The sequence below is a fragment of the Lodderomyces beijingensis genome (assembly GCF_963989305.1).
Source record: "Lodderomyces beijingensis strain CBS 14171 genome assembly, chromosome: 3".
In the NCBI taxonomy this organism is placed as follows: Eukaryota; Fungi; Ascomycota; class Pichiomycetes; order Serinales; family Debaryomycetaceae; genus Lodderomyces; species Lodderomyces beijingensis.
Genome location: NC_089972.1, coordinates 1,969,225 through 1,992,263, shown reverse-complemented (window position 1 = coordinate 1,992,263; position 23,039 = coordinate 1,969,225). Strand labels below are relative to the sequence as shown.

The window sequence follows — 23,039 nt, the reverse complement described above, 5'->3', positions numbered from 1 at the left end:
AAGAAAAAAAAAAAGGTCCGGGCTATTCAATAATATCGAGCCAATTCCAAACCCCCCTGGCAGTTTGACACATTTCGTTAATACAAGAAAAAAATTTTAATCCCACAAATCGCTTGGAAATAATACTGCCACCACCACCCCTAATAACAATAACTTAGAGATGCTTTTCAAATCGCTACTTGCGTCAGGTTTGTTAGCTGCTACTGCCTACATATCCTCAGTTCAGGCTGCTGACTTGCCCGCTATCGAAATTGTGGGCAACAAGTTCTACTACTCCAACAATGGCTCGCAATTCTTTATGAAGGGGATTGCTTACCAACAAAATACTGCAAACTCGTCCGATTCATTCGTTGACCCCTTGGCCGATGGCAGTGCTTGTAAAAGAGACATTCCCTACTTGCAAGCTGTCGACACAAACGTCATTAGAGTTTACGCTTTAGACGTGTCGGAAGACCACACCGAGTGCATGCAGGCCTTGACTGATGCTGGTATATACGTTATTGCCGATTTGTCCCAGCCTGACGAGTCCATTAATAGAAAAAACCCCCAGTGGAACTTGGATTTGTTCCAGAGATACACCGATGTCGTGGACAAGTTCCACAACTACACCAATATCTTGGGTTTCTTTGCCGGTAACGAAGTGACTAATGACCACACCAACACCGATGCTTCAGCCTACGTCAAGGCCGCTATCAGAGACACCAAGGCCTACATCAAGGCTAAAAACTATAGAACTATCCCAGTTGGCTATTCTTCGAATGACGATTCCGAGTATAATGTCGCTTTGGCTGACTATTTTGCTTGCGGTTCTCAAGAAGATAGAGCCGATTTCCTTGGTATCAACATGTACAGATGGTGTGGCTCATCCTCATACACGGCTTCTGGTTACTCAGATGTTACTGACGACTACAAAAACTTGGGAATCCCCATTTTCTTTTCCGAATATGGTTGTAACAAAGTCACTCCAAGAAGATTTGAAGAAGTTGGCACTTTGTTTGGTAGCCAAATGACCAATGTCTGGTCCGGTGGTATCGTTTACATGTACTTTCAAGAAGAAAACAACTATGGTTTGGTTTCCGTTAACTCCAATGGTGACGTTTCCACTTTGAGCGACTACAACAACTACAAGTCCCAAATCCAAAGCATCAGTCCTTCCTCGGCTTCTATTAGCTCGGGTGTTTCTACTGGTGCTGTCTCTGCTACCTCGTGTCCTACCTCGACTGATGTATGGGCCGCCTCAACCGATTTGCCACCAACCCCAGACAAGGACATTTGCGACTGTATGAATGCCTCATTGAAGTGCGTTGTGAAGGACTCGGTCGACAGTGACGACTATGCTGACATGTACGACTATGTCTGTTCCAAGATTGACTGCAGTGGTATCTCGACAAATGGAACCACTGGTAAATACGGTGCCTACTCGCCATGTTCCGATAAGGAGAAATTGTCGTTTGTGTTGAACTTGTACTACATGGACCAAAAGCAAGCATCCTCAGCTTGTGACTTTAGTGGATCAGGATCATTAAAGAGTGCTTCTACCGCGTCATCGTGTTCTGCTTATTTGAGTTCTGCTGGTGTTTCAGGTTTCGGTTCCTTAAATGGTTCAGTTAGAACCGATACTTCGCAACCTTCAGGAGGCAGCGGCAACGGTGGCTCGAGCTCGGGATCTTCAGGATCCGGCTCATCTTCTGGCAGCTCGTCGTCCTCCACGTCTTCTGGTTCCAGCGATAAGAAATCGTCGGCTTCTACTGTTTCGTTAACGTTATTCACTAAAGTTGCTGTTGTCGGTCTTTCAATGGTTGTTGGTGTCGGTATGATTATGATCTAAGGGGGTATGATGGAATATACACAGATACACAGACATACATATATATATAAATAGAGTGAATTATTTTTTTTTTTTTATTCCCAAAACAAACGTGACGAATCCCACTGCGTCTTACCTCGCTGCTTGAATACCTGCTCAACGCAAGAATACAAAGTTTATTTATCCTCAGTCACCATCCTCCGTATTTCCCAGTAATAGTCCCTCTTGACATCACTATTCCCAATAAACCAATGGCTAATCTTGCGATCAATCTTTTGCTCCTCCTTAACAAACTTGTCGACTAATTTACTGCTCACTTTAAACTCGCTCCGTTCACCCTGGGCGCCGCACGAGGAAGCTTTTTGAGTCCCCTGAGTTCCCTGGGTTCCCTCGGTGGCAACAGTAGCAGTCGAAGTGGTGCGCTGCGTAAACTGGCTCAATCCGCGCCTGGACACCGGCGACTGCAACAAGAAATCCAAGTCTTGGTGTTCAACTGGCACTCTGCGTCTGGGCGAGACGGGCTGCGGGAGGTTCAGTTGGCGGATGGTAGCTATACCTTCATCCAAGTCCGGGATGTCGTCAAAGATCAACTCTTCTTCTGCTTCTTCTTCAAGATTGATCCATTTCAATTTCTCTTCGTCGTAGAGCATGTTTCCCTGTTTTCTCCTCGACAACCCGCTTCCGCTCGCGCTCCCCTTTTCAGTGCCACTCCCGCTTCCACTTGGATTCACTCTCGGCTGAATGTCCTTGTGCGTGATCAAGGATGGTCTCTTTTCAAACCGGAGTAGATCAACTTCATTGCCTTCCCAAACGCTCTTTTGCTTATTGAACCGCATCAGTTTATGCTGCTGCACTGGTATATCGGCATTGGGCGAGCCGCCATTGTTCAAATATCGCACATGGCCCATGCGCTTGCTCTGGGTGTTCGGGTGCTTGTGATGACTAGGAGCTTTGCTCTCCTTGAATCTGTAAAGTATCTGGTTCCGATTCTCGAAGTCAACGGGCGGCTTATTGTAGAAAGACGGTATTCGGTCTAGCCTGTTGATGACGCGGTTGTTGTAGTTGAACTGGGGTGGCCCCAATGCCTGCGACGAGTCCATCAGCTGCCGGCCATGAAAGTCCAACGTCGAGCGGTATTTCTTCATGGCGGCATGGTTGGCTCTCGGCAACGAGGGCATCGATTGCTTGTTCTGTAGCTGGCCAATCTCATACGAGCTCTGCGATCGCTGTCCCGGAGCTTGCAATTTGCCCACTTTGCGTTGCGCTTGAAACTTGTGGATGCTCTGCTCGAAATCGTCGTCGAACCCATCTTCAAATTGCTCAACATCGTCGCGAGTATACTCATAATTTATCGTGCGCTCATTCTCCAACTGGTCCAAAAGGGACAAGTTTTCATTGGTCAACAACCTGCTGGGGTCTTTCAACACCAAAGTTTGATTCGGACTCTCCTTGAATAGTAGCCGATGGTTATTTCTCATTTGGTTCATCTGGATCAACTCTTGTTGCTCTCTCTCGGCCTCCTTCTGCTCGGCGATTTTCCGCGCAATCAACCGCTGGTTCATCTGCTGGTATATGCTGCCGCTTTGGTCCTTACTGAAACAGTCATCCCAGCCTTCAAAGTCGTCCTGCGAAAACTCCGAAGTGATATCGGTGTCGTTTTCCTCGCTGTACTCACTCAACGCGTCACGTGTTACTCTCCTCCCGCTCGACTTTGTAGACTTCGAAGGCGATTCGGCCCCGCTTCTGGGGGTTAATTGGAACAGGGGCAGGTTGTTGCTATTCAAGTTGAGTTCGTTCACCTTTAATGTCTCGGTAACGTCATCTGCGCGTCGCACAGTTTTGGCTTTAGTAGCGGGTGACCTCGATTTAAAATCGACATATTCCAAATCCCCAAATATCTCATCTTCTTGGCTATCTGCAAATTGCTCCAAAAGGTCTGCCTTGGACGGTCTCATGCCAATACCCGTCCCTTACCAAAAAATAGGAAACCAAAAACAAAACCAAAGAAAAGAAAAATCCACCTCCACCTCCTGTCAAAGTTGATCAATGTATTTACAAGAGCCACCGATTGTGCCTCAAGAGAAGTTCCGTAAACAAACAAACCGTGAAGTAGCGTTATATTTTTTTGATCTACACACGACCTCGCGCGTCCCAAAATAAAAAAAGGGTCTATTTCTTCAACCCCCTAAAAACTTAAGATTACCCATTAACAGTTTTTGCAACTGCAACAAGGTATCCTGGAACAACGGTGGCACCACCACCAACGCAACCATGGCCACCAAAAGCAACAAGAAGAGCATAAAGTAGCGAACAACTCGCCAGTTGCGTCTCCGCAGCTGCGACCGACTCAAAATGGGGCGCGATAGGTGGCGACTTGGCTTCAACCAAAACAACATGCTCGAGTGGAGCGTATCGACGTAGGGGATCAAAACAAATGGGAACATGGCAAACAACAAGATGTGGCCAAGGATGAAATCAAAGGTGAACTTGTTCAACTCCAAGTTCTTGATGACGAGCTCTCGGGCATTTTGGGTAAAGACGCCAAAGCCGAGCCCGCTGTTGTACCATTTGCCCGACCACCACGCCTTGTTGGTGACATTCTCCAGGCGTTCTCTTGACACAGCAACAATCAAAATAAAGCTCGACATGACCCTGTGGAAACTAAGAATCGCCAATAGCGCCGATAGTAAATGGACAAATTTAAACTCTTCAAAGAAAAATAAAAGCTCCACGTTGGCGAGGTTGATCACGATCGACATCCCGTGCGCCAACGCGGCAAAGAAGGCCGGTGTTTTTTTAACGCAGATGCCAACGATGGGGGCAATGGTGAATGACAAGACCCACACCAACGCCAAGATCACGAAATTGGCAATGTAGGGCAACAAGAGCACAATGGCGAGCCTAATGAGCGGGTTGGTTAAACTCAACTCAATCAAGCTTTGGTCTGAATGAAGAAACAAGAATGGGATAATGTATAGGACTAGTCCGAGCGTCGGCACAACGACTTCACCCACCAAGAGATTGATCGCCGTTGACGACCTACCCAGCACATGGCCCTCGAATTTCTCGCCCGTCATTCTCGATCTGACATTTTTGGCAAAATGCGTCCATGATAGTTCTTTTGGCTTGGAATTGCCCCTCGATAACCAACGGATAAATTCTCGATAGTCGACGAAAAAATCAATAAAGTTAAACTGGTGCGGATTGAATAAAAACGGAGCAAAGCATAAGGAAACAATGGTGATGACAAACCAAAGCAACGCGGTTCTACCCACGGTCAACATGCCCAATATCACCACAAGCAAGATCTCGCCCCCGTAATAAATCGACAAGTCGGCGTATCTCGTGTATAGCACCGCGAAGGAGACTCTCGAGATTGCAAATCCTCGACCCGTTGCAATATAGCTGGCTTCGCCAAATATGAAATTATCCCTCAAGGATTTCGAGTAAACTTGGCAAATAAACACTTCAAAAAACGGCGACAACGAAATAATGTGCAAAAGAATCCTAAAGATTGACTTGATGAACCCCTTTTCAATCAACTCTTGAATAATCAACGGCAAAAAAGAAATGAAAAAGCAAACGAAAACCGAGAGCACAAATCGGTCTATCCAGTTGAGCACCGGCACCAAATTGTGGCATCCTTCAATCGCTCCATCTTCACCGCCATCGCATGGAATATTGATGTAGTTTAACGCTCCTAAATTCGCAATCAATTGCATAAATACCTTGACAGAGAGCATGATGGATAGATTGTTGATGTGGAACCCCGGGTGGGCATAATAAAAGGACAAGAATCGATCAATCGGTAGTTTCGTGCCCAAATAGAAATACTCCCGTGAAAGTAGTTGCTCCCCCATGCCGGCTCCAATCTTTTTTGTGAAATTGACAATTGATTGGAACCCCAAATCTCGTCCCTTGCCACATTGATAGTAGTCGCAGTGCTTGATTCGTCCACCTCGGCAAGTGGCCGTGATCCCCGCATAAATATCTTCGTTCAAATGCAACCCCTTTTGCGCTTTTGATATCCCGCCGCGGGTGGTCATAAACACCCCATTCAAGAAATCCGGATGACCGTAATGCAATTTCGAGCCAATCTCGCCCATTGTTCGAGCAAACAACGTTCCAAAAGTCTGCTCTTTCCCCGCGGCAATGTCTCCTAATATGCCAACATTCTGGGAGAAAATAAACTCGCGCGAGCCAACAATTGCAACGGGAGGAAGTTGACTAGCATATGATGATGATGCCGTTACGGATGCTGATGCTGATGCCGATGCAGCCGCGGCGTAGTTTCCCGAGGCTTGTGGGTCTATTTCTTCAAATTCCGCCAAGAGCGACTTGATTTTCAAGCACTCCTCGATATAGTTGTCCTGATTGGCGTCTATGACTTGAATGTATTCACCGCGGTAGAAAATGAGAGCGTTGTTTTGATTGTCTGATTTGCCATCGCCAAGAATCGGGTTCCCAGATAGTCTGATTCTGTACTTTTTGATGTATTTCCCATCGGCATCCCTGTGAGACACGTCCAAAAGAGTGGAAAAGTAATCGTCATTTTCCTTTTCCAAGATGGCCACGTGGATGTTGGGGAATGCTCGAAACATGGCTTCTGCATCAGCTGAACCATTGGCAGTGTAATTTTGAAAATTCTGCATCGCCACAAGTAGGCGAAACTTTCGATCTACAAAATCCTGCAACTCCTCTTCAACAAACAAGTCATTCTCCACGTCGAACCCAATGTTTTCACTTCTGTACAAAATCTTCAACGCCGTCTCATAGTTCATAAACCCCGATACCGTTCGATATAGTGTCTGGCATCGCAATGCAGCCCAAATCCTCGTGCGAAGAATGTTTTCAGGTGTCGATTCCTTGAATCCAATGCAATAGTAAGGCAAGTCTTCGAAATTATCGCCAACCTTCTCATTGTTGTTGTTGTTGTTGCCGTTGCTGTTGTTTTCTTTTCCTTCTCCTCCTCCTCCTGCTCCTCCTTTTCCTTCTTCTTCATCTTCCTCAACTACTTTGCCAATTCTCAGAATCATTTTACTGTCCTGGACAAAGGACTCCCACTCTTTTACATGTAGCTGCTTCAAATACTCCAACAAAGACAATTTGGAAAAGCTTTGCTCTTTGATTAGATCTTTCAACGTCAACAAGATCTTTTCCGAGTAATGTGGAATCAACACCGTGAATGCAGGGATTGAAACCACTGGGAACGGTTCCGGGAGCGGGCTGGACAACGACTGGGCGAAAAAAGTGATTCTCCTTTCCCATTCTTCTTCAATCTTGATGAATGTGTGCAATTTAAAAGTGTTGTCATCTTCATTGACAAAGAACAACGGGGGGCGGACAGTCTCGTCTTCAATCTCCTTTTGATAAATTAGTTTGCCAACTTGCTCCACCGAGAGGACATGTTCTCGAAACATGGAAATCACAATGCTGTTCCAAATCTGGGAAATGACAAGCACCAAATTTACCGACTCTCCATAGTAGATCTTGGCCAAGACGCGGTCCGGTAACCGGGCAAAGATGTTTCTCCATGGTGTAAAGATCGATACCCCCAATGAAAAGGATAAACCCACGGAAAATAAGCAATTGCAAATGACATACCAAAGATAGGTATCCAAAAAGAATAAAATCAAATCCGTCACGTAAAAGAGAAACAATGTAATCTTTGGCTGCGCCGCGCATAGGAAATGGCCTTCATTGCACTCCAATTCAAGCGTCGATAAGATCTGGATGGGGTCCTTGAGTGATAAAATCAAAAAGAAGTAGGATTCCGAGTACTTGGCTGCAAAAACCGTTGCCCACAAGATGATTGAAAATAAGCGACTCCTTAATCTTAGTGGCGGGAACGACATGGCGAAAACCGAGGTGAAGCTACCAGGCGGAACGATGGCCAAGTAGAGGAAAGTGATGATTGACAATGTCAACATGATCCCGGCAAAGACATTGCCATTCTTTGAATATTCGTCCCAGTCCAAGATTACCAAGTTGTAAACTATGGGTGCCGCATTAACCACGAGCAACACCAACAAAATCACCACTTTTCTCCAATTTTTGCTCTTGATGAACAAATACTCGGAAATGGCTGCAAAAAGCGAAACAAGCACCGCGATGCCCCCGCCCGCGGAAACAAGCGCTAATCGCACATGCAAAAAGGGCGATTTGTCGGGAGTATAGTCGCGCGTGTAAAGTGCTGGTGAGTTGAAGGACATAAAGAACCAGAAAACCGAAACGTGGATGATCCATATTCTGTTGAAGTTGGTCAAGACATGGATCCAAGTTCTTCGTTCTCGATGGGTTTTGCTCATGGACTTCTTCCAGTTGATCTGCTCGATATCCATATATCTCAACTCCTTCTTCGTGTCATAGAGCCGGCCGCCGCCGTCGAATCGTATCTTGTAGAGCCCCTCGGGGCTCCAGAAATGCTGATTGACGTCATCATAGCCAATTGTTCGTGAATGGTCAATTTCTTTGCGGCTCCACTTGTCGCCAATCAAACTGTACTGTTGATCTCTCAAGAACCTGTACAAGGGTGTGATGATCTTGTTGAGAAAATGGAGTTTTTCAAAATTGGGACCCTTATAGTCCAAAGCGCACTGGTATAAAAAGCAAATACACTCGGGCATAAATCTGATATTGTTACTCTCTCCCCATATGAGCAAATACAATGCCACTTGCAGAACCAAATCCTCTTGACTACATTTGGAGAATTTCAACAACCACGCTTCATCGTCATCTCTCGTTGTCTTTCTCTTATTCTTGTTTTTCCTTATACCACTGCTATTCTTGCCCAAGTCATTCTTGTTCTTGTTCTGCTGCTGCTTCTGTTTCTTTTGCTGCTTCCACGTCCTCTTTTTCACCACGGGCCATTCTTCATCTTCGAAAAAATACTGCGAGACGGAATACCAATTGCGGAAATTCGAGTTTAACCCACCAACATAGTCTCGATGTAGTGATTGCAATGCAGCCGTGCCCGTCATCCTGCTTGCCCTTGAGTCTAATTGTGTCATGAACAAGTCATACACATTTTGCACACTATCGTCTTGAAATCCAAATTTTTGCGCGAGATTGGTGAAAATGGCTAATATCCTCTCGGGGCTAATGGTACCACCATTTTCCTCACACCACGCATGATACTGGTTTTCCTTGAATGTCATTGAAGGAATATTCTAAGCTAGCTATTTTCAGTGTCTGTAGAATCAAAAAAGAACAGCTATGATCATCTTTACAAAAAAAGACAGAAAAAACAAAGATTGGCGGCACTTTGGGAGGGAATAACAAAGAGATCAAAGCCAACATTTTTTGGCTGCAAAAAAAATAGAAAATGTTTTGCAAAAAAATAATGCTCTCAGCAGGATTCGAACCTACGATCTCCTCATTACTAGTGAGGTGCCTTACCAACTTGGCCATAAGAGCTGCTACTTGCTAATAATTGCCGGCTTTATATCCAGTAACTGCATATGCTTTCACATTTCCATTCTCTTGCTCCAGTGTAGAACGCTATTCAACTGGCTTCATTTTTTGGCTGACATTTTTATGCTTGCATGCTGTATGGCAAGGGTCTTTCACCCTCTTGGAACTTGCTTTCAAGAAAGAATCGACATGTTGCTGACGAGGGAGCAAAGAAAAAAAAAAAGAAAGCCTCAGCTTATTGTTTATAAGTTTTGGGTCCTAGAGCCTTAAAGGGTTCCTTGTGCCTTCCTCGGACTTACGTGGTATCAACAAAAAAAAAAGTTCAACATAGCAGACAGGAGGGAACCGGTAATTTTTCTCCGGCATCAACCTCGAGCCAAGTTTTCAATCTATTGAAGACGTAATACGAGTAGGTCCTTTCCTCGGTACATTGCTCTCTCTCAAATGGAGTAGTGATGGCTTACCGAGTGTGTGGAGTGGTTGTTTTTGGCCCAGCCGCGCGTTGGGTTAACGTCATGCTACTGCAACTCGCACAAAAAGGGGCCGCGGGGGCTATTTTTACTATTGCTGCTTAAAACTTTTAAGAATTTTGCAATTTCAGGATTTGGTATAAACAATCCAAAATTTGCCCTGCTACTACTACTGCCACTGCTACATGACCTTAAATCCAGAATTACATCATTGCTCTCCTTTTCTCTCGTTCCTTTTCTCTCTCGAAGCTCAATTAGCTCTGCTGGAGAATTCAGTTAAACTTATATATTGCTGAGAGTTTGAGAAACTTGATAAATTTAGATATATCCAATTTCGATTCCTTTACCCATCTAAAAAGCCAACTCCCCCTGCACTTTCCTTTCCGCCACTCCTCCCCGCCACCTCATCACCTCGCTTCTTTGAAAGCATTATAACTCAATTGGGGGTTTCATTCGAAAGTTCACGATGAGCTACAACAACAACAACTATCCGCCACCAAATTATCCACCTTCCAACCAGCAACAACAACAACATTACGGCCAATATGATGGTCAATATGGTGGCCAACATCAAGGCCACAACTATTCCAATGACGATGGAACATATGTAGTCAACCCGGACTTGGAAAATACCAAATACGAAAAGCCACACCCCTCGCAGAACTTCGATGAGAGTTTCAAGATTGAAAAGCCCAGATTCAACGATTGGCCATTTACTATATTTTTCATCTTGACCTTGGCTGGCTTCATTGCCGTAGCAGGTATCACAGTCAATGCATTGAGAGCAACTTATGGAGACCAGGGTTCTGGTATCTACGACGACGACAGCTCATTCACCATGAATAGAAACACAGTCATTTTGTTTGCGTTTGTGTTGGTGATATCGCTTGTTTTATCGGCCTTGGGTATATTATTTGTGCGTGCATTTGCAAAGACGTTCATCTATGTTGCGTGCATATTGAATGTCGTCTTGTCGATTGGCACTGCCATTTTCTACTTTGTAGAACACTATTACAGTGCAGCAATTGTGTTTTTAATCTTTGGATTATTTGCCGCTTGGTGCTACTGGTCGTCAAGAAGACGAATCCCGTTGAGTGCAACCATTTTGAGAATCGTTATCGATGTCATGAAACTGTACCCATCGACTTTGGTCATTTCATTCATCGGACTTGTGGTTAGCGCCGGTTTTGGTGCATTGTTCAGTGTGGTGATCATTGGTACCTATGTCAAGTACAAGCCAAATGCAAGCAATACTGGTTGTGAAGTTGGCGGTGGTTCATGTAGCCAAGGCAAACTAGTTGGTGTTTTGGTGTTTGTCTTTTTCGCTGGTTACTACATCTCGGAAGTGATCAAGAATGTTATCCACGTGCTGATCAGCGGTGTTTATGCAACCTGGTTCTACTTGTCCAATACTCAAGACGCACCAAGGCACCCGGCATTATCGTCATTCAAGAGAGCCATGACGTATTGCTTTGGCTCCATCTGTTTTGGATCCTTGATTGTCGCGTTTATCCAGTTGATCAGACAGTTGCTCAACATTGTCAGGCAAAATTTTGTCGACAGCTGGGGCGGACAATGTGCAATGATTATTGTTGACTTTATCATTGGCTTTATCAACTGGTTGGTGCAGTATTTCAACAAGTACGCCTTTAGCTATGTCGCCATTTGGGGCAAATCCTATATTGCCAGTGCCAAGGATGCCTTTGACTTGTTCAGATTCAAAGGCATGGACGTGTTGGTGAACGACATGTTCATCAGCACTTCATTGAACTTTTACGCCTTGTTTGTGGCATACCTTTCCAGCTTGTTTGCATACTTGTACTTGAAATTCACCCGCCCGGGCTACAATAGCAACGGAGACTACTACGCGCCCGTGGTTGCCTTCACCTTTTTGATCTCGATGCAAATCAGCAGCATCACTTTGAACGTAATCAACTCGGGTGTGGCAACCTTTTTCGTCTGCTTAGCCAAGGATCCAGAAATCTTGCAGATGAGCCACCGCGAGGAACTTTTCAACGAGATTCAACATCACTATCCACAAGTCTATGAGAAAATCACCACCCACCACTGAGTAATTTTTGTAATATATTCTTCTTTTGGGACATTTACCAATTGCACCATGGTGTGCAATCACTAACTTTTAATAGAAATCCTTGAGATTTAACCCGCCTCGAAGCTCTGGAGGAAGAAAAGACGTAGCGGTGTATGTCTCTTTCAAGCTCTATACTCTCGAGTTTCTGCGTACTTGCACACTAGACTCTCTACCACGATTGGTTGGATCCAAATCGTGCGCTGGAAAGGCGGAAAACGGAACTGTTGAAAGAACTGAAGCTCCAACAACCCACCGCCCCATTTCCCAGTCACTTACCACAGAATATGCTCACGTTGGCTATCGGAGATCTTTTCATACCAGAGAGGTCAATTGATATACCTGCGAAATTCAAAAAGCTAATAAGCCCAAACCCCAACAACATACCGTCAAACAGCAAGATATCAAAAGTAATATGTCTAGGCAACATCACGAACTCGACATCCACATTACGTTTCTTGAAAAACATTTCACCTGATTTCCAGTTGGTTAAAGGGGAGTTTGATGATCCCGTGCTTGTGTCACAGCAGTTACAGTTGATTATAGAGAATCAGAGTCAGCAAAAACAACAACAGCAGGGACGACGAAATGACGTGAAAATACCCATGTATTCCAAGTTCACGCATGACAATTTGAAGATTGGGTTCACCAACGGATACCAGATTATGCCTCGGGGCGACCCGATGCAATTGAGTGCTTTTGCAAGGGAGTTGGATGTAGATATTTTGGTTTGGGGCGGCACCACTAGAGTTGAAGCGTATGTAATGGATGGCAAGTTTTTCATAAATCCTGGAAGTGCCACTGGAGCATTTACTTTTGACTGGCCCGAGCTTGAAGATGAGGAGAGTCTGGATGAAGAGGTCAAAGAGGGAGAAAAGGAACAAGCGGAGGAGGTAAAAGACGACAAGACTGAGGAAGTAAAAGATGAAAAGATTGAAGAGGAGAAAGGTGAAAAGAATGAAGATGAAAAAGATGAAAAGAAGGAGGCCAAGGAGGAGAAAGATGAAAAGAATGAGGAGGTGAAAGATGAAAAGAAAGAGGCCAATTTAAAAGCAGAATATCCATCCACGGAGGAAGTACAAAGAGCTATAGAACTAAACACTTCGATCCCGTCGTTTTGCTTACTCCACACTCAAGATTCAACATGCATTCTTTACGTGTACACATTGTTCGACGACGAGGTCAAAGTAGATAAAGTTACATACATCAAGCAATGATCCTTTCCTAAGCCTGTACAGAAGAGTAATACAATACAAACTCCTTCCTAATCTTTTCCCAGTTATGAGGATCAAAGAAAATGTAAACCCCCTTTTCCACATCCTGCCCAATTAAAACCGGCTCCACGTTGCTATCCTTGGTCAACCACACTTGTATGTCCTTGTGATACCTCCAATTTCGCGCCACCAACTCTCTAGCCGCATGCTCTTGCAACGTATCCCTAGGCTTCATGTAGAATATATAAAACAAAGTTTCATCCGTCAAGTTCTGGATCTTGGTATTTATCGGGTCGGGACTCTTGTCCTTGGCAGCTAGCGTCTTGTTTTGCATCTCGATGGGAATGGTGAAATATGGCTCAACATCCAGCCGAGTGGTCTCAGACCATGGCGAGGCCCAGGTCTTTAAGATCTCAACGTCGGGGCTCAAATCAAGTCCGCACTTGCCTATATCTTGACCAAGGGCATAGTTGGTGAAATCCGACTGCTCCATTCTCACAAGCGAAGATAGTCCTCGCAACCCATACTTGCCAATATCGTTGGAGTCTGTTGACGGTAGCTGTACTCCCGGAACGCCCGAGTTTGACGCTGTTGTCGTTGTTGAATTGAGCGGATGCATCGTTGTTGTGGTTGCCGTTGTCCCTGTCGTTGTCGTCGTCGCCGTCGAAGTTACCATTTGCTATTTAGAAACCTTTTGGGGCGCTGTGTTCAAGAGGATAACTCTGTCTTGCAGTTTTGGCCATAATTTTCTCTGTTCAGTGTTCCACCCATTTTTTTTTTTTGGTGGTGATGGAGGATGATCCACCAGAAGCAGAAAGAGAAGCAAACTTCAGCAGCAACTCCCGTTTGACGCCCATTTTGTTTGTTCATCTACATCACAGCTACTGCTATATACCCAATTATAATGACACGAAGACATAGTCCAAACATCATCATCACGGGGACTCCCGGGTGTGGGAAAACTTCTCACTCCGAAAGTCTTGTGAACCAATTGAACCAATCTCTTCATGAGGAAGGAACCGTGTATCATTTCACTCATCTCAACATCAGTGAGGTTGCAAAAGAGCGTGATTGCATAGAGTCATACGACAAGAAGCGCGATACTTCAGTTGTGGACGAAGATAAACTTCTTGATTTTTTGGAGCCTGATTTGGAAAAAGGCGGTGTGATAGTAGACTGGCACTGTTGTGATATCTTCCCCGAGAGACTCATCGACTTGGTGATTGTGTTAAAGACCGACAATTCACAGCTATACGATCGGTTGAAGAAGCGAAATTATAAAGATGCCAAGATACAGGAAAATTTGGATTGCGAAATCATGGAGGTTGTGTTGAACGAGGCTCGCGACAGCTACATACCCGATATCGTCATTGAGTTGCAAAGCGATAACGCTGAGCAGATGGACGAGAATGTGGACAGGATATTGTCGTGGGTGGAGAATTGGATCAAAGACCATCCAAAGGGGGTGACGAATGACTTGAAAGAGCCAGAAGGGTACCGGGACGAGGATGGTGAAGAGGAAGATGGAGATTTTTCTGATGAGACATTTGATTCAGAGGATGCAGAAGACAATGAAGATGACGATGACGATGACGATGAAGATGCTGCATTTGAAAAAGACGATGACGTGCAAGATCCTGCTAGTGCTGAGGAAGGTCTCAGTAGTGAGCAGAAGTACGAATTGGAGCAACAAGGACAAGACGAAGAACAAGATAGAGAAGACAACGAGGAAGCTACAAACGAGGAAATGGAGCATACCGAAGACATTGCGCAATAAAAGCAAACAAACAAGAAACAAAGGAGAGGGATGAAATTGGATTGACCTAGATGTACAGCAGCTGCTCGAGGTGTCAAAAGGGCTACACCTTGATCAATCAAGACCCCCATTCTTCAAGATCCAAAACCGCGCCATCCGATTTTGGGAACGTCAAGAGGGACGATTACGAGACGACAAGAACCCTTTTCTCATCTTCTCACATTTTCACATTTTCACGTTCACGAGTAGCTCATCCACTTGCATAATCATACAGGCGCATAATAAAAAAATATATATATACCGAACTCTAGCGGCAAATGGGATGGAATAGAATAATATAAGTTCTCTACTTCTCCTTCTTCATCATCGTCATCTTCTTCTTGTTCTCTCCAGCTTCTTCTTCAGCTTCTTCTTCCTCATTCAGCTCTTGTTCAAAACTCATCACCGTGCAAGATCCAGCATGTCTCCAGATCTCAGATACATCATCAAGTTACTACTTATTGCCATTTTCATCGTTTACCCACACATTTGGGCCATATACGACCCAAGCATCCGAAGAGCCATCGCTGTGTCAGCCTGGGATATGATTTTGATTTCCTTGTATCAAACCAGAGAAGAGTGGATAGACCTGTGTTTCTTTTGCTCGATTCTTTAGAACCATCGCATATATGGATGCAAAAAAAAAAATGAAAGAAACAAAAAACAACCTACCTTCTCAGGACAAAGAGAGGAGTGGAAGGAGACGGGGTAGATCTTAAGTCATACAACCAAGCCGCTTTAAGCTATTCAAATTCCATCATAATGTATTAATAGGTCATAATAAAACAAATAGTAATTAATGATATAAACTGAAATCTTCCTGAATTTTCCCCCAACATAACTTTTTTTTTTTTTTTTTTTGGGGGGTTTCCCCTTATCTAAAGGTTAGTTTCTAAACAAGAGTCTTTGAGCAAACAAAATCATCAAGATGCAAACAACTGCAATCACACCATAGTACCCTTTGGTCAAGACCAAATATGTCCATGTGCCGTGAATCTTTTGCATGTTATACTGCTCCAACTCATTCAAACAGCGAGCATTCTGTTCAAAGATAAATTTACTTTCCTCTATGATTTCTAATTTTTGTTCCTCTGTGAGTCCATTCCTCGTCACCAACTCGTAGTCTCTCTTGTACATCACCCGCAACAAGTTCTCGTCGGCCACGTCAAACGTGAAAAAGTTTGTTCCCAACTTGACAATCTCGTCATGCGACAAGCCGTCCTTGCGTGGATACATTCCTGTGGCCTTGGCGAAGGAGGACCTCATTATTCTACCGCCTGCAAACAAGGCCAAGTACATCACGTGCAAATAAGCGAAAAGCAAGTAGGGCTTCTTGGCGGTGACTTCTTTGATATGGCTAGCGAACGCGATTTGCTCTTTCATCTTTGGAGTGACGAATTTGCTCTTGTCGTCGTTGTAGAAAAACATCAAGTCTTGCTCAGCCTTGCCGGTTCTGGCAATCTCTGGCTTCCAAACTTCCCGGAGCATAGTGGACCATTCGGAGTCGGGGTATGTTTCCAACTGGTGTTGCAAGGCGGTTTCTATGCTCTGGAAAACGTGGTAGAAAGATTGCAAGCCCTGTCTGAACACCTTGTAGTTACGCAAGGCAATAGCCATCTTGAGGGTAACCAATTTGTCAACCTTGTCGTGTAGACTTCTTGTCTCGGTGTTTATCCTATTGGCCAACGCACCAACATCGGTTTTGCTGGGTATTATCTCTTGCTGGCTGAGTTTGGTGGTGGCACCAGTGGCGTTGTACAAAGGCTTTTCTGTGGCTGTAGCTGACATTATGAAGTGGAGGAAGGTGAAAAATCGTCTACTTTGTATTAGGTCTAGTCTGTAGATCTAAAGAGTGTCTTTCTAGAAATGTGATGTTTTTCCAAGAAGGCAAAGATGGTTGGTAAAGACGAACAACTTTCTCTTCTTCTTTTTGAGGCAAACTGGGTCTCTTAAATAACGCCTCAATTTTTCTTGTTGTTTAACGCGTTAACTGCGAGATCTTGAGATCGCTTCTCGTTGATATCGGTTTTAAACCTCGCAATATGATTGGACGCGCAGTGTATTCTTGATGGCTTTAAACCTCTCCGATGAACGGACCCGAGAATGTTTCGAAATAGCAGCTCTTCAATGAATCGCACCAATGTGGCAGGGCGACTGGCACGTGCCCGACTTGCTAGATAGGACAGCTCTAGCTGCAAAAGGACTTGATTGCACTCGATATTGCTCCCAAAACTCACGCTAAAATGTAAGTGATCCTTCCTTTTTTCTTTTGTTTTTGTTTTGTTGTTTTGCTTTGGGTATTACAACTCATGGTTGCTCGGACTCTGCTCGGGTATGCTCTAGGATAAGAGCTCCATATGGATTTGGTTGGTGGTGGTAGTATTCACTCCTCTTCAAGTAATTCCGATAATGTTTCGCGTATTAACCAAATTGAATTCAAACGCGCAAAATGCAAATGCGCGCGTATCTAGGAAAGGACGGACACGCTGCGATGTGATTCTTATCCACACCGGGGTGGTTGACTCTTTTCTCATCTATCCTGTGAGACAAGAGCATGGTTTCCGCTACACCTGCTATCGCGAAGCTCAAAGATGTGGAGCTTATGGCTCGAGATTTCATCAAGGGGAAAGTCAGAATAAACAATGAAGTTTACAAAACAAGATCGTATTTCCTCCTATTGTCCATAGAACCCATCCCGAGATTTAGCGACACGGTGAGTTTTTACGTTACAGACTTCACGTCGCACTCTCAATGCTGTCGCGAGGATAGACATCATGAGAGGTCGGAAGAAGCGCTCAACTTGAATCTACGCATGGACCAAGTTGTAAGGTTGATTGTTCATGAAGACCATTTGGACACATTGAGTGACCAGTACCAAGCAGCTTTCGATGGCTGCAAATTGAATTTGAAAAAGATGTGGCAAGGTAATCGTAAACAAGGACTCAATGTTGAAGACAAGGTCATCATCTTTGGCGTCACATGCCAGTGGAGGAGTTTTGAAAACAAACTCGAACCTTATACATTTGATTTCAATATCGTTGAATACGACGAGTTGCAAGAGAAGAAGCAGCAAGTTACAGGCGACTTGTACAGGAATATCTTGAAGCAGACCAAGTTTGTGCAGTTAAATGCAGAGTTGATAAATAAGGTGATACCAAAGGACTTTGTAAAGTCACCTTCGATAGCCACTTCTGCTCCATCAATCAAAACGGCACCACCTCAAGCGATCCCGGGATTGAAAATTAGGAGCAAGTACCACAATAACCAGTTGTCAGCTCCAGCAACCGGCAATGCCGTGGAACCTGCAAGACAGGATGTTAGCACATCCATTACAAATAAACCAGACACTACGCTGCTGAGCAAAAAGGCGGCACAGGAGTTTTTCATTTCCTCCGATTCCAGCATTCCCGAATTGTCCTCCTACGATGAAGATTCACAATCAAGATACCTGGATCCTTTGGTTGAGCCAGAGAAGCAAGTGGGAGACGTAGGTGATAATGTTGGTGCGGAGGTGGAACTAATCAAAGATCTGATAGCGACGCCACCAGCTAGGAAACAGTCTTTAACTGGAATTGAAAACAAAAACAACAATAAGAGGAAGAAGAAGAAGAAGGACTGGGATCATCATAATTTATCACCACCAAAAACCAGTCCACTTGGCTCAAGTCCGAATACCGTTTCCCTGAAAATAACACCCCAGAAACGGAAACTCGAGGAAACTCTCAACGACTCCCGCCTGCCAATAAAACCAGGTTTCCATTCAATACGACAACTCCGGGATATGACCATGGAGAAGGATGACAAGATCTATAAAACAACGTGCAAAATTGTCGGCACAGTCCCCAACAATTGGTCGCTCTTGTGCGGCGAGGCCTTTGACGACAAGCATTGTCTGAAATCTTCAGGGACAAATAAAATAATCATGCATGAGCTTGAGATCATATTAGCCGACGTCAACATGGAAGTTGATAAAGATAATATCATAAATGACAAGGACGTCTTGTCGGTATATTTGAACGGATGGGATATATTGAAGTTCTTGCACTTGAAAAATGTCGATGAAGCATACGTCAACATTGGCAAACTACAAAAGCAATTGGATACGCAGGGTTTAATCACAGCACAAGGCAAACCATTGGAGTTGGATTTGGACCTTTTCAAAGTCAGAAGAAAGATCGGCAACGATCTGCAACATCAGGTTATTTGGAAGGCAAACATTGCAGTTTGAACTTGACTATAAAGAGAACAAAGATCCATTTATATATATGTATATACTATGTATACAAGCAGTCTTTTACATTGAGCGCCACACCACCGCGAATTTTTTTTTTCTTAAATAAGCAAAACGAAATATGTGGATAAATGTGAACATCGCCAGTGGACTAAACATCTCGTCCCGAATCCAACACACGTTGATGTACGCACGAACCCTAGCAACGTCAACGTCGCGATCAGCACTCAGAAATGCACCCTCGTTAGAAGAATTCATGTTCCAACGCAAAGTCAAGGGCATCTACAGATTGGTCTTGCGGCAAATTTACAAGCATCACGAACGAGATGACTTGGTGCGATTTATCCGCGATGAGTTCAAAACTAACTCTACCCAGAGAGATTTACAACATCGCAAGTATCTTTTGTCTCAGGGTATAAACCAGATTAATCAAATGAGCGCAAGTTTGGGGTTGAATGTTCGTGTATGAAAAATTTGAGAGAAAAGGTTTTGTATGTTCATTGGTATCTACATGTGGTTTAGTATCGATTGCGTCGATACGGTGATTGACGATTTAATCTCTCGTAAGTGGGGGTTGATGTCAAACTCAAAAGGCAATGCGTCAAACGCCATAGCGTCTATGATGGATAGTTGTCGCTGAATAATGTCCAGGCTCCTAAATGATGCTGCTGCGGAGTTGGCCAATTTCAAAACTTGGTTTAGATAAGACGACGGTTTCCTTTTGGCTAACGCGGCGACGACTTTGATGAATTCGGCAAAGTTGAGGAGATTCCTGTTCAATTGATAGCTTAGGACGTTTTCGGGTACCACCAAAGGATCAAGTTTGTCGAATTTCAAGTTTTTCTGGACAAAGTTGAAAAGAGATTGCGTCTCGTTTGCATTTATTTTGGTGCATGCGATCTTGATGATGTTGTAATACAACTTCCAAAGCAATGACGTGAATGGGTCGGGCCTGTAGCCCGAGCTCGTGATCTTGTTGAAAGCTTTCAAAAGTTTCAACGTTTCACCTTCATCGTTTTCATTAATCAATAAATAGACAAGTAAATGCATTTTTATAGAGACGTCATCCACGGGGATTCTAAGTAACTGGTCATCTTTGGCCTTTTGCAACTCGTTGCTGATGTTGATTGCGTTCCAGTCACTTGTAAAGTCTCTGTTATCGGTGTACTCTTCCAAAACAATCTTTTTCCGGTTCTTTTGGATGTGGTGAATAAAGTGGTCGGCAAACTGCGTGTCGTTTTGAATTAATGCAGCTTGCAAATTCTGTTGCACGTTGGTGTTGAGCGATATCGAGTTTTGCAATCGTTGACCAAAGGAGATAAAGCTTCCGAGTTTGTTGTATACGCCCTCGTCAAACCCTGTTAATACAGTATCGTTCATTTCCTGAGCCGAGGTTAAATAAAATCGATAGACATTCGTCAACTCATTGAATGTAGACTTATCGGAGGTTGGTGCGTTGTTCAACAAGTACCCCAACGTTTCATGTTGGACCATCCTGATTTTCATTGCCTTGTAAATTGGCAAGATTGCATTGTTGGTGTTTAGTTGCGAGTATAGTTTTATTGCCCAAAGGTTGAGCTTGTAGTTGTATTTATCAGACTTGAGGAGCTCGGTAATGATGGCAATATTCTTGATGATAGTTTGGTAGTAGTCGCTGTTGCCCTTGCTAGAGTCGGTCTTGGATAAATCTGTAATGATGGAAACCAACGTTAGCTCATTTAATGGATTATTGTCAAATTCAGACTTGCTTGAGGAGAAGTCAGTATAGGCATTGAAGATTTCCCAGTTGTCCACCGTTGGATGTAATCGCTGGTTATTGACTAGCGTGATGACCTGTTTGCTATCCTTGGAGTCACTGGCGAGAATACTCTTGGTTCTAGAGCGTATTTGTTCCTTCATTTGCTTAGAGAGATTGTATTTTGACAAATCATTGTAACAGCACATCTTGCCGTTGAAATTGTCGTAATACTCGCCAATCTCGCTCGTTGGATCCTTATCAAAGAGTAGCGCCAACTCGATCTTGACCAAGGACTCATTCCTACCACCACCATCGCCACCACCGCCCAATTTCGACCTCAACTCGGCATAGTCTTTGCCAACGTTCTTGCCCGCGTTAATCCAAAGAATCCAAGTATCATAATCATCAAACTTGTCGTCCAAGAGAAGTTTAGTCGCGTGCGAGTACAATTTATGCCAACTTTCATTTTCGCGCATCGATTCGAGGTACAATATCTGAAGTTCCAAGTCCAACGGGAATTTAACCTCGCTCAAAATCGATTGAATCGCTTGATAATCTTTCTCTAGAAGCAAAAATCTGGTGTACACGTAAAGCTCCGAGCAATTGGCAAAAGGGTGGGCCTCCTGAATGCCTTCAATCAACTTCTTGCCAAACATCCTGAAAAGTTTCGATTTCGACTCATCGTCGGCGGTGTTTTGCGCAACCATGAGATAGAACAGGAACGCGTACCAGTAGCAATATTTTGCCTCTTGCTTGTTGGATTTGTTCAAATGCAGGAAGATCCTGTTGAGCTTGTTGACATCCAACGTCTCAACGCAGTTTTCGAACCAGATCATCCCCAAGTCGCCCGCTTTGGTCGGGAACCGTTTGATGGCATTTTCAAAACAAGCATTTGCCTCCTTCTCCATCTCCAACTCCAGGAAAAAATTGCTCAACTGAACGATGGAGTCTATGTCGTTGGGACACGATTGCAAGATCAGAAGGTTTTTCTCCACTGCTGCTTTCTGATGGCCTGTTTTGGCAAGAATTTTGTTTTGCAAAATCGGATATAGCGGCCGTTGCGGGAACCGTTTGCTCTTTTGCTGAAGCAAGGTCTGGGCATAGTGATAGTGGCCTCGATCTATGTACTCGATGATCTCGTTATCCGACTCGGAGGGCATCTTCTCATCCGTGGTTGGTTTTGTTGTAAAACAAGGCTCCTATGTCTTGGTGGAGGGGGGGGAGGAGAGGTGAAGTTTTCCCAATCTTTTGCAACACTTTTCTACAGACGCCAAAAAAAAAAAAATGAAAGCGGCGCTACCACATGTTCTCTTCACTGTTGATACCTCTTGTCCATCACCAAAGGTTTGACATCATACGTACATTGGCACATACCGACCTATATAGCTCTCAATTCGACTTTATAGCTATCTGGATCTTGCAAGGTCTCCAACCCGCCAACGGTGTTGCCACTAATGGCGATGTTTTGAAAGCCCTGGGATCCCAAATTGTAGCCTTTGAAACCAGGAGCACTTTCCCAATTGTAGGTCAACTCAATAAGCGACTGCAACTTCTTTTGCTCTTGATACGTCATGGATTCTTCTTTGAAACTGGGGTCATTGTTATAGCCCAAGAAGTATAACGAGAACTTGGCACCTTCAAAATCCAATTTATTCAACAACTTCAACCCTAACCCGCGGTAGAATTGCAAGGATTTTTCCACATCGACAACTCTAATCATGGTATGGTTGAACCGGTACGAGGCAACATGAGTCTCGCCTTCCCGCTTGTCAATTTCATTCTCAATCAACTCAATCCAGTAGTCGTCGAAGTCGGACAACAAAAACGCGATATCGTGTTGTCTGCCTTCGCTCAACTTCTTCTTGAATCTAACCCCCGCCAACAAGAATTGCTTCTCGGCAACTTCGATGTTGTCCACCGAAACACAAACATGGCCGAACCCGCGATCGGATTCGCCATTCCCGTTGTTGATTTCAATCTCCCTCCCACCATTAGCACCACCACTATAGACCAACTCCAAAACCCCCTCTCTTTCATTCACGCTTTTGCCCTTATCTTGCGGTTGGGGATAGTTTAAGAAAAACGACGTTGAGTCGCCGGATTTCTTGGTGTCGATCAAAGTCATCCCCAATTTGCCCGTCCAAAACTCGACAGATTTGGGGTCTTTGGTTCTGAGACACGTGTGGTTGACGATAAAGCTGCTGTTGACCTGGACCATGATGCTTCGTTTCAATTGACTACAGAGCGCTATTCGTGGTAATCTCGTCGTTCTCCACTGCATC

The 23,039-nt window shown here is 44.3% G+C and overlaps 12 protein-coding genes across 12 annotated transcripts; 6 read left to right on the top strand and 6 right to left on the bottom strand. All coding sequences in view use genetic code 12, as the record gives it.

Moving 5' to 3' along the window:
- Positions 1-160: 160 nt before the first annotated feature.
- On the top strand, positions 161-1,828 carry LODBEIA_P29500 (uncharacterized protein; the record flags this gene model as incomplete). The annotated part of the gene is made up of 1 exon (XM_066973006.1): positions 161-1,828. One exon carries the CDS (start codon positions 161-163, stop codon positions 1,826-1,828), a length of 1,668 nt encoding a protein of 555 aa, XP_066829888.1.
- Positions 1,829-1,983: 155 nt separating this feature from the next.
- Positions 1,984-3,762, bottom strand: LODBEIA_P29490 (uncharacterized protein; the record flags this gene model as incomplete). The annotated part of the gene is made up of 1 exon (XM_066973004.1): positions 1,984-3,762. One exon carries the CDS (start codon positions 3,760-3,762, stop codon positions 1,984-1,986), a length of 1,779 nt encoding a protein of 592 aa, XP_066829887.1.
- Positions 3,763-3,984: 222 nt separating this feature from the next.
- On the bottom strand, positions 3,985-8,964 carry LODBEIA_P29480 (uncharacterized protein; the record flags this gene model as incomplete). Its single annotated transcript, XM_066973003.1, has 1 exon — positions 3,985-8,964. The coding sequence occupies one exon, from the start codon at positions 8,962-8,964 to the stop codon at positions 3,985-3,987; it is 4,980 nt and encodes a 1,659-aa protein (XP_066829886.1).
- A 1,192-nt stretch (positions 8,965-10,156) lies between these two features.
- LODBEIA_P29470 (uncharacterized protein) lies at positions 10,157-11,761 on the top strand (the record flags this gene model as incomplete). Its single annotated transcript, XM_066973002.1, has 1 exon — positions 10,157-11,761. The coding sequence occupies one exon, from the start codon at positions 10,157-10,159 to the stop codon at positions 11,759-11,761; it is 1,605 nt and encodes a 534-aa protein (XP_066829885.1).
- A 305-nt stretch (positions 11,762-12,066) lies between these two features.
- LODBEIA_P29460 (uncharacterized protein) lies at positions 12,067-12,996 on the top strand (the record flags this gene model as incomplete). The annotated part of the gene is made up of 1 exon (XM_066973001.1): positions 12,067-12,996. One exon carries the CDS (start codon positions 12,067-12,069, stop codon positions 12,994-12,996), a length of 930 nt encoding a protein of 309 aa, XP_066829884.1.
- Positions 12,997-13,003: 7 nt separating this feature from the next.
- Positions 13,004-13,612, bottom strand: LODBEIA_P29450 (uncharacterized protein; the record flags this gene model as incomplete). The annotated part of the gene is made up of 1 exon (XM_066973000.1): positions 13,004-13,612. The coding sequence occupies one exon, from the start codon at positions 13,610-13,612 to the stop codon at positions 13,004-13,006; it is 609 nt and encodes a 202-aa protein (XP_066829883.1).
- A 285-nt stretch (positions 13,613-13,897) lies between these two features.
- Positions 13,898-14,770, top strand: LODBEIA_P29440 (uncharacterized protein; the record flags this gene model as incomplete). Its single annotated transcript, XM_066972999.1, has 1 exon — positions 13,898-14,770. The coding sequence occupies one exon, from the start codon at positions 13,898-13,900 to the stop codon at positions 14,768-14,770; it is 873 nt and encodes a 290-aa protein (XP_066829882.1).
- A 903-nt stretch (positions 14,771-15,673) lies between these two features.
- On the bottom strand, positions 15,674-16,576 carry LODBEIA_P29430 (uncharacterized protein; the record flags this gene model as incomplete). Its single annotated transcript, XM_066972998.1, has 1 exon — positions 15,674-16,576. One exon carries the CDS (start codon positions 16,574-16,576, stop codon positions 15,674-15,676), a length of 903 nt encoding a protein of 300 aa, XP_066829881.1.
- Positions 16,577-17,342: 766 nt separating this feature from the next.
- LODBEIA_P29420 (uncharacterized protein) lies at positions 17,343-19,016 on the top strand (the record flags this gene model as incomplete). The annotated part of the gene is made up of 1 exon (XM_066972997.1): positions 17,343-19,016. One exon carries the CDS (start codon positions 17,343-17,345, stop codon positions 19,014-19,016), a length of 1,674 nt encoding a protein of 557 aa, XP_066829880.1.
- A 124-nt stretch (positions 19,017-19,140) lies between these two features.
- Positions 19,141-19,488, top strand: LODBEIA_P29410 (uncharacterized protein; the record flags this gene model as incomplete). Its single annotated transcript, XM_066972996.1, has 1 exon — positions 19,141-19,488. The coding sequence occupies one exon, from the start codon at positions 19,141-19,143 to the stop codon at positions 19,486-19,488; it is 348 nt and encodes a 115-aa protein (XP_066829879.1).
- Positions 19,489-19,526: 38 nt separating this feature from the next.
- On the bottom strand, positions 19,527-21,917 carry LODBEIA_P29400 (uncharacterized protein; the record flags this gene model as incomplete). The annotated part of the gene is made up of 1 exon (XM_066972995.1): positions 19,527-21,917. One exon carries the CDS (start codon positions 21,915-21,917, stop codon positions 19,527-19,529), a length of 2,391 nt encoding a protein of 796 aa, XP_066829878.1.
- Positions 21,918-22,135: 218 nt separating this feature from the next.
- Positions 22,136-22,975, bottom strand: LODBEIA_P29390 (uncharacterized protein; the record flags this gene model as incomplete). The annotated part of the gene is made up of 1 exon (XM_066972993.1): positions 22,136-22,975. One exon carries the CDS (start codon positions 22,973-22,975, stop codon positions 22,136-22,138), a length of 840 nt encoding a protein of 279 aa, XP_066829877.1.
- Between the last annotated feature and the right edge of the window lie 64 nt (positions 22,976-23,039).